General features: G+C 46.2%; 1 protein-coding gene across 5 annotated transcripts in view; it reads left to right on the plus strand.

Annotated features, from left to right (window-relative positions):
* Positions 1-13513, plus strand: part of LOC139228058 (transcription factor SOX-13-like) — a 193893-nt gene that overhangs the window by 160866 nt on the left and 19514 nt on the right. For 4 of the 5 annotated variants that reach the window (XM_070859212.1, XM_070859215.1, XM_070859213.1 and 1 more), the window contains 3 exons: positions 2298-2463; positions 7190-7228; positions 12550-12665. In XM_070859212.1, the coding sequence (XP_070715313.1) occupies positions 2298-2463; positions 7190-7228; positions 12550-12665 (321 nt within the window). The remainder of the gene's footprint in view (positions 1-2297; positions 2464-7189; positions 7229-12549; positions 12666-13513) is intronic. The other variant, XM_070859214.1, reaches the window with a different exon arrangement.

Below are 13513 nucleotides of genomic sequence, written 5' to 3' on the forward strand. Positions count from 1 at the left end.
CAGAAATATAATGGGATCTATAATCCATGTGAGTAAATTGCTTTAGTCTCTAGATATTTAAACAGAAACACAAGGTTACTTTGTACTTTATTTGTGTTCAAGTAATACCTCCATTTCAAAATTCTAATTTTCAAATCATGGCCTCGCCCCTCCCTATCTCTGTAACCTCCTCCAGCCCCACAACCCTCTGAGATGTCTGCAATCCTCTAATTCTGCCCTCTTGAGCATCCCTGATTATAATCACTCAACTATTGGTGGCCATGTCTTCTGTTGCCTAGGCCCCAAGCTCTGGAACTCCCTCCCTAAGCCTCTCCACCTCTCTACCTCTCTTTCTTCCTTCAAGATGCTCCTTAAAACCTACCTCTTTGACCAAGCATTTGGTCACCTGCCCTAGTTTCTCCTTATCATCATCATAGGCAGTCCCTCGAAATGGAGTTGCTTCCACTCTAAAAGTGAGTTCTCAGGTGACGGAACAGTCCAATAAGGGAATTACAGTCTCTGTCACAGGTGGGACAGGCAGTCATTGGAGGAAAGGGTGGGTGGGGAGTCTGGTTTGCCGCACGCTCCTTCCGCTGCCTGGACTTGGTTTCTGCATGCTCTCGGTGATGAGACTCGAGGTGCTCAGCGTCCTCCCGGATGCTCTTCCTTCTCTTGGCCAGGGACTCCCAGGTGTCGGTGGGATGTTTGAGGGTGTCCTTGAAATGTTTCTTCTTATGTGGCTCGGTGTCAATTTTTTATCTCATAATACCCCTGTGAAGCGCCTTGGTACGTTTCACTACGTTAAAGGCGCTATATAAATACAAGTTGTTATTCATTCCGTACTTTAAACTGTGGCTTTGCATTGGGTTCATGTGTTTTGTACATCACGAAGGAAAATGATCAAAGGGTCTAACTGCTTCCTCACACTTTCATTTCACGTCATCACAGATAACTGTCAAGGAAAGAGTGCTTGGATTTATTATAACGCCTTTCACACCCTCCGGATGTCTCAAAGTGCTTCAAAACCAATGAATTACTTTCTGAAGTGTAGTCACTCTTGATATGCAGGCAAATGTGACAGCCAATTTGCGCACAGCAAGTCCTAGAAACAGCAATGAGAGGTGATCTTATCGAAACATATAAGATTATGAGGGGGCTCGACAAGATGGATGCAGAGGAGATGTTTCCCCTGATGGGGGAGACTAGAACTAGGGGGCATAATCTTAGAATAAGGAGCCGCCCATTTAAAACCGAGATGAGGAGGAATTTCCTCTCTCTGAGGGTTGTAAATCTGTGGAATTCGCTGTCTCAGATAGCTGTGGAAGCTGGGACATTGAATAAATTTAAGACAGAAATAGACAGTTTCTTAACCAATAAGGAGTTATGGGGAGCGGGCAGTGAAGTAAGTGGACCTGAGTCCATGATCAGGTCAGTCATAATCGTATTAAATGGCGGAGCAGGCTCGAGGGGCCGTATAGCCTACTCCTGCTCCTATTTCTTATGTTCTAAATGACCAGATAATTCGAATTTGGTGATGTTGTTTGAAGAATACATTTGGCCAGGAGGATTCCCCTGCCCGTCTTCGAATAGTGCCGTGGGATCTTTCACATTTACCTGAACTGGCAGAGGAATGTTTGGGTTTAACGTCTCATCCAGGAGACGGCGCCTCCGACAATGCAGCAGTGAAAGTGTGCACATAGAGTCTCTGGAGTGGGGCTTCAGCACATAATGTACGCTGACGCATAGGAGCAAAGGATGAGCTTAGGAATAGGCCATTCAGCCCCTCAAGCCTGCGCCACCATTCAATTAGATCGTGGCTAATGTGCCACTTCTGTCCTAAATGTATTGGCTGAGTGATGATCATGTGTCGGAACTGTTGTGCTTCTAATTTGAGTGACCTTACTTTGAGGCTACCCTCGGCCCAGCCCCCAACTCCATTACCACCGGGTTAATCCCAAGTAAGATTTTGAATGTCAACACTACTCATTGTGTTCTTCACCTTCATTATCCATGCTCCCTCATCCCAGCCATACCCAGCATGCCCTACTGCAGTTGGCCCATTTGTTGTAGTTTAGTTACCGATGGTCCTCTGTTTAAGTGTAAGCTCACTGGTAGAGTGATTCTAATTATGGTGAAATTGAGTAGAATTCGGTTCTGATTTTGGGGACGTCAGCAAAGTCGGTGAGTTTTTTTTTTGAGTGTTGAGAAGGTTGTTTTTTGATAGACTCTCCAACGTTCCTCAATTCCAGTATATCCGTGGACGAACCTGTGCCTTGGGTGGTAAATCTAATCTTTCCTTTTAATCCCCTTGCCTTTAGGAGGAAGCCTCTCAGCCATTGAATCTGACAGCAAAGATTAAAGGTACGGACATTTCGAAGTCTCCCTCGTCTCCACAGGCCAAACTCCGGAGAGGGCCCTCGCCATCGAGCTTTGTGATCCCAGCAGAGTTACAGTCTGGCACACCGACATCCTTGTTAACCAGAGGTAAGGAGAAACTTGCTTAGGTCTTCATGGTTCTGCTGCCAATGGTTGTGGAGGTTGGGTGGGGTGGGATGGGAGGGTGGGATCTGCTCCTGTCCATGAGATCATTGGTGGGTGTCAGCTGTGGCTCAGTGGGTAGCGCCCTCTTCTGAGTCAGAAGGTTGTGGGTTCAAGTCTCACTCCAGGGGCTTGAGCACAAAAATCTAGGCTGACACTCCATTGCCAATACTGAGGGAGTGCTGCACTGTCAGAGGTGCCATCTTTCGGATGAGACGTTAAACCGAGGCCCCGTCTGCTCTCTCAGGTGGATGTAAAATAAATATCCCATGGCACTGTTTCGAATAAGAACAGGGGGATTATCCTCGGTGTCCTGGCCAATATTTATACCTCCATCAACATCACAAAAAAAAATAGATTATTTAGTCATTATCACATTGCTGTTTGTGGGAGCTTGCTGTGCGCAAATTGGCTGCCACATTTCCCACATTACCACAGTGACTACACTTCAAAAAAGTACTTGATTGGCTGTAAAGTGCTTTGGGACGTCCGGTGGTTGTGAAAGGCGCTGTATAAATGCAAGTCTTTCTGACCGTTGCAAGAACATCCAGCCAGATGCTTTGGCTGTGATGCCCGCTATGGCCAAAGAGCCTGTCAACGTCACTCGGCTCACACATGACATGTGGGCAAGGTACTGAAGGGCTGACTGCCAGTTCTTGTAGAACCAGTACCCCAACACGAGCCAGTGTCTCCAAGTAGAGAGAGAGAGAGAGAAATTGCTACCTGTGTTTAAACAAAACTTATGCTTTAAATAGCCGCACAATAGATTGTTTAAATTTGTTTTTCTGCAGCACAGAGTCGCCCCGAGAGAAAGGGGCCACTGTCTGAATGAAACACCAGCTGTCTTAACATAACCCTTTTGAAGAGCAGCTTTGAATTAGTTTTGGGCACACTTAATCATCAGAGCACTGATTTATACAGAGCTGCCCATTATAAAACCGCTCCTTACACAAACTTCACACATTCTGGCCACGTGTACTTTGAACCACATCTTCAAAAAAAAATCTTTCAAAATATATTTACACAAACTATGTTGCTTCCCGATGTGAAGTTGCAAGTTCCAGTAGATTCCAGCAGGGCCCAGTACAGTGAGGGTCAGTTTTTTAAACGGGGCGTTGTCCGAAGATTTGACTTACAAGGTAGTTTGCTACAAAACTTGAGCTAACCAAACCGAGTTGGGATGGGAGATCTCGCGCCAGAGACGGCCACACTCCAAGTACCAACATAGGGCTAGGTTCCTTACTCTCATCAACTTCTTTCAGACCTTCACACACCTTCAGTTCTCAAGATCTCCAATTCTCCTGCAATGCAACAGCCACATCACTATCCTCATCACCTTCATTCCCTTTGGGACACGGGTCTTGTTTGTTTCTTTTCTTCAAAGACTCGACTCTCCGCATCTCTCACCAGTCTAACCAACGTCTAGCAGCTCTTGGCTTTTGACCAGTCTGCCTTTAGTCATCCTTTGTCTATTGACATTCTTGGCTATCTCATCCGACCTCAAATTGAACCCCTACAACCTGTTGCCGAAGTTGCCGTCAAGAAGGTCCATTTCTTCCTTCAAAACACTGACTTTTCCTCAACAGCTGTTTGATCAATTCAGGGGTTGACCACTGTACAATATCTGGCAAGGTTCTTCCAAGTCCCCCTCTCATCTTTTCCTGGAAGACCAGCCTTATCATGTGATGGGCGATCCAGTCTCTCCTTCAACCCAAATGTCTCCATCTCGCTCTTTCTCTTATTTACTCATTCTTTCTCTTTCGCTTTGTCGCTACCTTTCTATTTTGTTCTGTTTTAATCAATGATGTTCTATCCAATACTTCTCTGAACTTTTCTCCCGTTGTCCCTTGGCAGATAATAGACCGGCTTCAATCCTATTCCTTCTCGCTGCATTTCTCTTCCCCCCACCCCGTATCTAAATCAATATTCATTACACCTTTCACTCTGTCTCTTTCTTCCTAGGACCTCAAAATTGGTTTACTTAAATATCCTCACTCTTCCCTTCCTCCTGCACTCTTTAGATGTTTCAGGCCTGGGCTTGGTTTCATCTAATCACTTGTTCTGACTTAGCTTGTCTTTTACATCCTTTCAATCTTGATGGTACCAAGTCTATGGCTCCTTGACAATCCCCGTGTTGATATGCCACTGGGATGGTAAGATAAATGATGATTATGACTTCCCTACTTGGTTTAAAAAAAAAAAATGTTTAAACTTTTTTTTGTGTGTGACCTTGTGCTCTTCAAGGCAAGAGATAGAGGGGGCAACCTTAGTCTAACCCGCCCGTCGGAAAACTAGGTACAAAGCTCGTTTTACACCCCGCCTGATTTTGCTCCCCATTGAGGTGTCAAACGGGCGTTCAACCAGATCCTTTGGGCTTCCCGCCCGTCGAGGTCAATGAACGTTATTCTTCCCCCTCCCCCACATTGTTACTAGGAAATGGAATATTCCCATTTGTGGTACCCAGTGTCGGAGCTCAGCACGCCCAGATCAAGCGTGGTGGTGTTCGATGCAGAGTGAAGCTCAGTCTAATCTGCCCCAATATACCTGAGCCCAACCAGTGCAATGTTTTTATTCCCCCTCATTTCCAATACCAACCATTCAAAGTCAAATTGGTGACTGTTCTGAGCAATCTCTGGTGGTATTAAGATGACTCACACTCGGGGCAATATCCAGAGGAAATTCTCATTCCATCAGTCTGGGCTGGACTTGAACTCTGGTTTGAGAGGTGAAAAGACCATTGTCTAACTGACTATACCACCCAGTAACCCCTCTCCCCCCGCCACCCCCATACTTGAGTGACTTTTCATTGATGAGGGCAGAAATATCTGAAATCATCAAACCCATAAACAGTAACATCTTTCTGCAGACATACTGAGTAGAGCAAGGTGAAGCAAAGCATGAACTGTGTGGGAATATAGGAGACAAAGGACATCTTTTGTATAGCAATATAGGACACCGCATCCTTTCTATAGGAATGTAAGAGACAGAGGACATTCTTTCTATTCAATATAGAAGACGGCGTCCTTTCCATACAATATAGGAGACGGCGTCCTTTCCATACAATATAGGAGATGGCGTCCTTTCCATACAATATAGGAGACGGCGTCCTTTCCATACAGTATAGGAGACGGCGTCCTTTCCATACAATATAGGAGATGGCGTCCTTTCCATACAGTATAGGAGACGGCGTCCTTTCCATACAGTATAGGAGACAGCATTCTTTCCATACAATATAGGAGACGGCGTCCTTTCCATACAGTATAGGAGACGGCGTCCTTTCCATACAATATAGGAGACAGCATCCTTTCTATACAGTATAGGAGACAGCGTCCTTTCCATACAGTATAGGAGACGGCGTCCTTTCTATACAGTATAGGAGACAGCGTCCTTTCCATACAATATAGGAGACGGCGTCCTTTCTATACAGTATAGGAGACAGCATTCTTTCCATACAATATAGGAGACGGCGTCCTTTCCATACAGTATAGGAGACGGCGTCCTTTCCATACAGTATAGGAGACGGCGTCCTTTCTATACAGTATAGGAGACAGCGTCCTTTCCATACAATATAGGAGACAGCGTCCTTTCTATACAGTATAGGAGACAGCGTCCTTTCTATACAATATAGGAGACAGCGTCCTTTCCATACAATATAGGAGACAGTGTCCTTTCCATACAATATAGGAGACGGCGTCCTTTCTATACAGTATAGGAGACAGCATTCTTTCCATCAGAATATAGATGAGAAGGATCATCCTTCTGTAGGAATTGGGAGGGAGAATGGGAGACAATAACCAGAAGCATGGGAATAGGAAGTTCAACCCCGAATGTTCGGAATGTTGTTGTGGTCCAGGGGAACTGTCCAGTGTGTACATTTACTGGTTAGATGTGTTTGAAAATTGCTGAATGTTGCCGCTGTTGCGATGGGCCTGGATTCTTTCAGTTGAAGCTGCTCTGCTGCACATTCCCGACCTGCTGTGGCTTTTTGGCCGACTTCTTTTGACGGGCGGTCCCGTACTTTATTTTTCCAGCTTGTCGAGCCGAGCACTGCATCGTGTCTGAAACGGGGCACGCTGTTGCCTCCAGGACAGCCTAACGCTTGCTTGGGTGGAAATGATGATCTGTGGAGCGCGGGCATTCTCAACGTCGCTCGCCTTCTCCCTGTGAGAGAGTGCTTGGTCTGAGCTTGGCAATGGGCACGCACTGTCAGCGCTGAAGTCTCTGTAGGGGGCTCGTGGATCCACAACCCCTCACTTTGTGTGGTTCACAACTGTCGCTGACTGAGGGAGAGGAGGTTTGCTCTGTTCTCTGCGTGTAATTAAATTGTAAACCGCTTTCTTGTATCACTGTTTGCCACCCATAGAGCACAGGGGAAATCCCCACAGGGAGGTTATTGATGGCTAGCAGTTAAAAACACAAGTTGTGCCGTTCAGTCTGTTTGTAGATGTTACATTTTCGAATCCTTACTTCAAAGAAGCAAATCTGGAGTCGATAGCTTAAACCTTGTTCAAAGCAGTGTACAAGTGACTATCCGTGTGCCCAACTGATGTGGCAATGGGTGGCTGTGACTTTATACATGACTGAGGCGCTGATATGTTCGATGAGGAATCGCTCAGATTCATTGTGTTTAATGGGATACTAACTCTCCTTTTCAACTGCCTTTCTTCAATAGAAATGATAAGTAAAGAAGTTTTCTGGAGGAATCACTGGGGTCAGTAACTGTTCATTTTTACGTTTTAAGCTTGTGTGTGAAGCCAATTGGATAGAGCACCTTTAGGCTGTTTTTCTGTTAGTTGATGTAATAGGAATGTAGTGCATTCCTCCAACAGCAAATCCAAGACTATCGCCTAGCCGACTGTACCCCCCATTTAGCACCTCTTCACCCACCTCCCGCTCCCCCCAAAAACCTGGGTGATCCCAGCAAGGGCACTGGGGAGATGGAGAAAAGTCTGAGACCACTAGAAATGTGGACAGTGACAGCACGACTAGCTGTACGAAGCCAAACTGAGAATAGGTGAAGGGAATCGTCTGTCCTGCAGGAATACAGCAGACAGCAGTGTCCATTCTGCAGGCATTGGGAAGGAAAATGGGCGAGGAATAAAGGCACTGAGCCCACCAACTTGAACCGATAGTACGCACTGCTCAGTCATTGTGCATACTGAATGTGGCCTAGCCCCTTTGAGATTTGCCTCCTCTTCTCTCCTGTTCTTTTCAAGTGTCAGCCATGGTTCAGTGGGTAGCACACTCGCCTTTGGGTCAGAGGTTGTGGGTTCAAGTCTCGCTCCAGGGATTTGAGCACATAAATCTAGGCTGATACTCCCAGTGCAGTGCTGAGGGAGCGCTGCACTGTCAGAGGTGCCGTCTTTCGGATGAGACGTTAAACCGAGGTCCCATCTGCCCCCTCAGGTGGACGTGATAGATCCCACGGCACTATTTCGAAGAAGAGCAGGGGAGCTATCCCCAGTGTTCTGGCCAATATTTATCTCGCAATCAACATCACAAAATAAAACAGAATATCTGGTCATTATTCAATTGCGGTTTGTGGGAACTTGCTGTGTAGAAATTGGCCCGTGTTTCCCACATTACCTCAGTGACTACACTCAAAAGGTACTTCATTGTCTGTAAAGCCCTTTGAGACGTCCCGTGGTCGTGAAAGGTGCTATATAAATGCAAGTGTTTCTTTCTGTAATTCTGGGTCTGTCATTTGGACCTCAAATTTTACAAAGGAAAGTTCTAACCTGGAAATGACTATAAATGATCTTGTGCAGACACTTCAATGCGTTTGTTGCAAATTCCTCTCTGCCATTTGAAACAGAAGTGTTAACCCTTTAAATACTATGCTCTTTTTGGTTCAAAGAATGAGTTTGCTGATCTGCAGTGACTGTGTCCCACTGTGGACTAAAACCTACTGAGAATCATCTCTCCCTGTTATTGTGGTGGGATATAGATCCAAGGGATTGCTGGGCTCAGAGTTAACATATTTCAACATGTGGCCTTGTGCATTGAGTTAATGCAAAAGATGGCAACACACATGGCATCTTGGAAATGCACTTGCTCTCCATGTTCAGCTCTGGCTGGTCAACAATTTTCCCAGCCAATGGTAGGATATATAGCCATGAATTAGAGGAGTGGAGTTAACAGACTCGTTTGAGTGTGAGGAAGGTAGGGGTAACACTCGTTTCTAATAATATATGCAGGTACAAATAATACTTATTCTCTCTCTCTTTCTCTCTCTTTCTCTTTTGTTCCCACTCCCTTTTTCCCTCTCTCTCCTCAGCCCATCTCCAGAGACAAAGCCAGGCCAAACACTTTGTCTACCTGCTCTGGCAAATCATTCACTCATATCAACTTCTCCTGTAACTGAAGAGCTTGATGATGAGATTGTGTAAAATGTTTGAGTACAGACTTGTACTGTTGAATGCGATTTCACTTTTGTTCTGTTCTATGGATCTGTTCTTACTGACGTTACTGTCTCTGATCTCAAATGGAAATCCTATCTCACCAATGCTACTGCTGCCTCCAAACTGTTTGCTTTCCTTTCTCATCCCAAACATTTCCTCTCGACCATTTTTAACTCTCGCTAAAGTATAAACCAAGGATTTAAATATGGCTCCCATTACCTGAAGTGGCCCTTTTAACCTCTCTAACTCTGAGGTACAAGGAAAGACTTGTTTCTGTTGGATGTTCCTTTTCTTGCCTTTAACATCCAACCTTTGTCTCCATCACACACTTTTCTGACCATCTCTATTTTATAAATGTTACTATGGGCACTCTTTTTTGATACTTCTCTCCCTCGGTTCTTCCTCAGCTCTCCTGCACATTCTCCTCCCTCCATCCTCCCTGAGATGCCATCAAGGCTCATTGCTCTCCCTCCTACTCTAACTCTTTCTTAGGACCTCAAAAGAGTAGATCGGCTTGCTTCCTTCAGTGTCTAAATGCTCCTGCGATCTTCAGCCATTGCTTCCTGATTTACCCTCTGCTCTTCTTTGCTCTCTTCAACTTTGATGGTGCCCTGTATTGTAGGCATTGGTCCTTTGCATACATTTATTCAGTGACAATAAACTGGAGATTGTATATTGATTGTTAATAAACCTGCAGCAACTCATGAAAGACTTCTTCGAAAAACCCGTGACCTCCACAATCTAGAAGGACAAGGGCAACAGGTGCATGGGAGCACCATCACCTCCCAAGTTCCCCTCCCAAGCCGCACGCCATCCTGACTTGGAAATATATCGCCGTTCCTTCATCGTCACTGGGTCAAAATCACTATCTAACAGCACTGGGAGTATCTTCACCACGCGGACTGCAGCGGTTCAAGAAGGCGGCTCACCACCACCTTCTCAAGGGCAACTTAGAAACATAGACATAGAAACATAGAAATTAGGTGCAGGAGCAGGCCATTCGGTCCTTCGAGTCTGCACCGCCATTCAATAAAATCATGGCTGATCATTTAACCTCAGTATCCCTTTCCTGCTTTCTCTCCATACTCCTTGATCACTTTGGCCGTAAGGGCCATATCTAACTCCCTTTTGAATATATCTAACAAACTGACCTCAACAACTTTCTGCGGTAGAGAATTCCACAGGTTAACCATTCTCTGAATGAAGAAGTTACTCCTCATCTCGGTCCTAAATGGCTTACCTCTTATTCTTAGACTGTGACCCCTGGTTCTGGAACTCCCCAGCGACGGGAACATTCTTCCTGCCTCTAACCTGTCCAATCCCGTCAGAATTTTATGTTTCTATGAGATCCCCTCTCATTCTTCTAAACTCCAGAGGATACAAGCCCAGTTGATCCAGTCTTTTCTCATATGTCAGTCCTGCCATCCCGGGAATCAATCTGGTGAACCTTTGCTATACTCCCTCAATAGCAAGAACGTCCTTCCTCAGATTAGGAGCCTGAAACTGAACCCAATATTCCAGGTGTCGCCTCACCAAGGCTCTGTACAACTGCAGTAAGACCTCCCTGCTCCTATACTCAAATCCTCTAGCTATGAAGGCCAACATGCCATTTGCCGCCTTCATCGCCTGCTGTAGCTGCATGCCAAATTTCAATGACTGATGTACCATGACACCCAGGTCTCGTTGCACCTCCCCTTTTCCTAATCTGTCACCATTCAGATAATAATCTGTCTTCCTGTTTTTGCCACCAAAGTGGATAACCTCACATTTATCCACATTATACTGCATCTGCCATACATTTGCCCACTCACCTAACCTGTCCAAGTCACCCTGCAGCCTCTTAGCAGCCTCCTCACAGCTCACACCGCCACCCAGCTTAGTGTCATCTGCAAATTTGGAGATATTACATTCCATTCCTTCATCTAAATCATTGATATATATTGTAAATAGCTGGGGTCCCAGCGCTGAACCCTGCGGCACCCCACTTGTCACTGCCTGCCATTCTGAAAAGGACCCGTTTATTCCGACTCTCTGCTTCCTGTCTGCCAACCAGTTCTCTATCCACGTCAGTATATTACCCCCAATACCATGTGCTTTAATTTTGCACACTAATCTCTTGTGTGGGACCTTGTCAAAAGCCTTTTGAAAGTCCAAATACACCACATCCACTGGTTCTCCCTTGTCCACTCTACTAGTTACATCCTCACAAAATTCTAGGGGATTTGTCAAGCATGATTTCCCTTGGGGATGGGTAGTAAATGCTGGCCTTGCTAGCGACGCCCACATCCTGAGAATGATATAATTATATTATATATCATTTAATGTAGATTCCAACCACAAACCCACCACTTCCCCGCGCAAATCCCATCTGCCAATCTCTTATTTCCTTATGAACAGGGTCTTGTCCTCCAATATAACCTTTCAAAGTTCTTCCCCAGTTTTTAACCAATCTTGCACACTCAGTTCTGTTTGGAATTTCCTTTCCCTTTGCTGAAACGCTCATCATAAAATATACACTACCTTTTTAAGTGTCACTTATGTAAATTGGCACCAAAGAGGAGCAATATCTGTGTTGCTGTTAAATTTGATTGTTGGATTATTTCGGATGACTGACAATAATGGACCTGTTCTTAGAGGCCCGGCTAAATTATTGCAATATTTTCAATTTTTTTAAAACATTTTGATTTTTGGGAGGTGGGCATCGCTGGCAAGGCTGGCATTTATTGCCCATCCCAAATTTCCCTGAGAAGCTGGTGGTGGGTAGCCTTCTTGAACCACTGGCGGCGGTTTTGATGGAACTCTGTGACCTGGCTCGGCTATTTCAGAGGGCAGTTCAGAGTCAACCAAGTTGCCGTGGGTCTGGAATCGCATCTCGGCCAGCCTGGGTAAGGACGGCAGGATTCCTTCGCTAAAGGGCATTCGTGATCCAGTTAGGTCTTAACGACAGTCCGACAGCTTCATGGGCACTTTTACTGTTTAGATCCAGATTTGAATTTTAAACTGAATTCAACTTCTCAAGTTGCCATGGTGGGATTTGAACTTGTGCTCTCTGGATTATTAGTCCAGGCCTCTGGATGGCCAGTCCAGTCACGTAACCACCGCATTACCAAATCATGGCACCCATTTCCTTTTTTGCTTTCTTTTTTGCTTTTTTTTTTCTCTCCACTCCACAATTCCCCTCGCCCCTGTTTCCCATGTCCTCGTCCAGAGGCTCACCTCCAATTGGAGGACAGATCTGCAGGTGCCAGGAAGCCCTCGAGTACGCCATTCTTCACACGTGAGCCTACACGATGGGTGCCAGCCACAGAGTGAGCTGCAGAGAGTGTTGTAGCTTAGAACCTGATCCTGTCCTGCCAACAGCCGTCCTTACCCTTCCCAGCAGCATTCACTGGGTAATGACCAGGAACATCCCTACCCCGGGAACCCCCAGGCCCTGCTGTCACACCCTTCCTACTGCCTTGACTGAAACCCCTCTTTGAACTGATTTCCGGAAGCTTCTGTCTCCGCACCTGTTGGGGAAGGACCGAGGGAACGTTCTTCCAATGAGTTCGATTTGCGTTTTCGGAATGGAAAAGAATCTGGCCGTGAGTTGTCCCTCTGACTTTAGTTTGAATTGTTTTGTGTTCCCCAGGTTATCCGATCGAGCAGGATGCTGTCGGGAAGGCCATGCAGAGTCCAAAGCAGATGTTTCTTGGGAAGAACCGGGCTATGGAGAGTCCGGTTGTAAATAATAGCAGGAAGGACAAGGTCAGTGTTGGGTGGAGGAGGAAGAGTTCAACTTGTCTGTCCAATTCCAGAACAACCTTATTCCACCTTCTGTTCGTGCTGTGGGTCAAGTTAACCTCTTCGCCCTTTCACCAGCTCCTTCCAGGGTTCTGTGCAATTTTACCCCATTCCCCTCCCACTACCTCCTACTGCTGCAACTTGAATTTATATAGCACCGTTAACCCAATAAACCGCCCCAAGGCGCCTCAGGTGACCAAAAGCTTGGTCAAAGAGAGAGGTTTTAAGGAGTGTCTTAATAGAGCAGAGAGGATTTTGGAGAAAATTCCAGAGCTGAGAGCCTAGGCAGCAGAAGGCACGGCCGCTGATGGTACGGGAGCACAGAGATCTCGGAGGGGGTGGGGGGGCATTGGAGGCTGGAGGAGATTAGACAGATGGGGAGGGGCGAGACCCTGGAGGGATTTCAAAACCAGGATGTGAATTTTAAAATTGAGGCGCTGCCCGGACTGGACGCCAATGTAAGTCGGCGAGTACAGGGGGTGATGGGCGAGCGGGACTTGGTGCGAGTTAGGACACGGGGCAGCCGAGTTTTGGATGAGCTCGAGTTTGCGGCGAGCGGAAGGTGAGAGTCCAGCCAGACGGGCGTTTGAATAATCAAGCCTCGAGGTAACAAAGGCATGGATGAGGGTTTCCCCAGCAGCTGAGCTGAGGCGGGTGATATTAAAGAGGTGGAAGTAGGTGATCTTAGTGGTGGAGAGACTACGTGGTCGGAAGCTCAAATCTGGGTCAAATGGGTCTCCTGGAGCAAGATGGTGTGCAACTGGGTCACTGCTACTCTTCGCGGGGCAGGGTCTGTTCTGTGACTGGATGGC

Source organism: Pristiophorus japonicus, chromosome 17 (genome assembly GCF_044704955.1).
Source record: "Pristiophorus japonicus isolate sPriJap1 chromosome 17, sPriJap1.hap1, whole genome shotgun sequence".
Taxonomy (NCBI): domain Eukaryota; kingdom Metazoa; phylum Chordata; class Chondrichthyes; family Pristiophoridae; genus Pristiophorus; species Pristiophorus japonicus.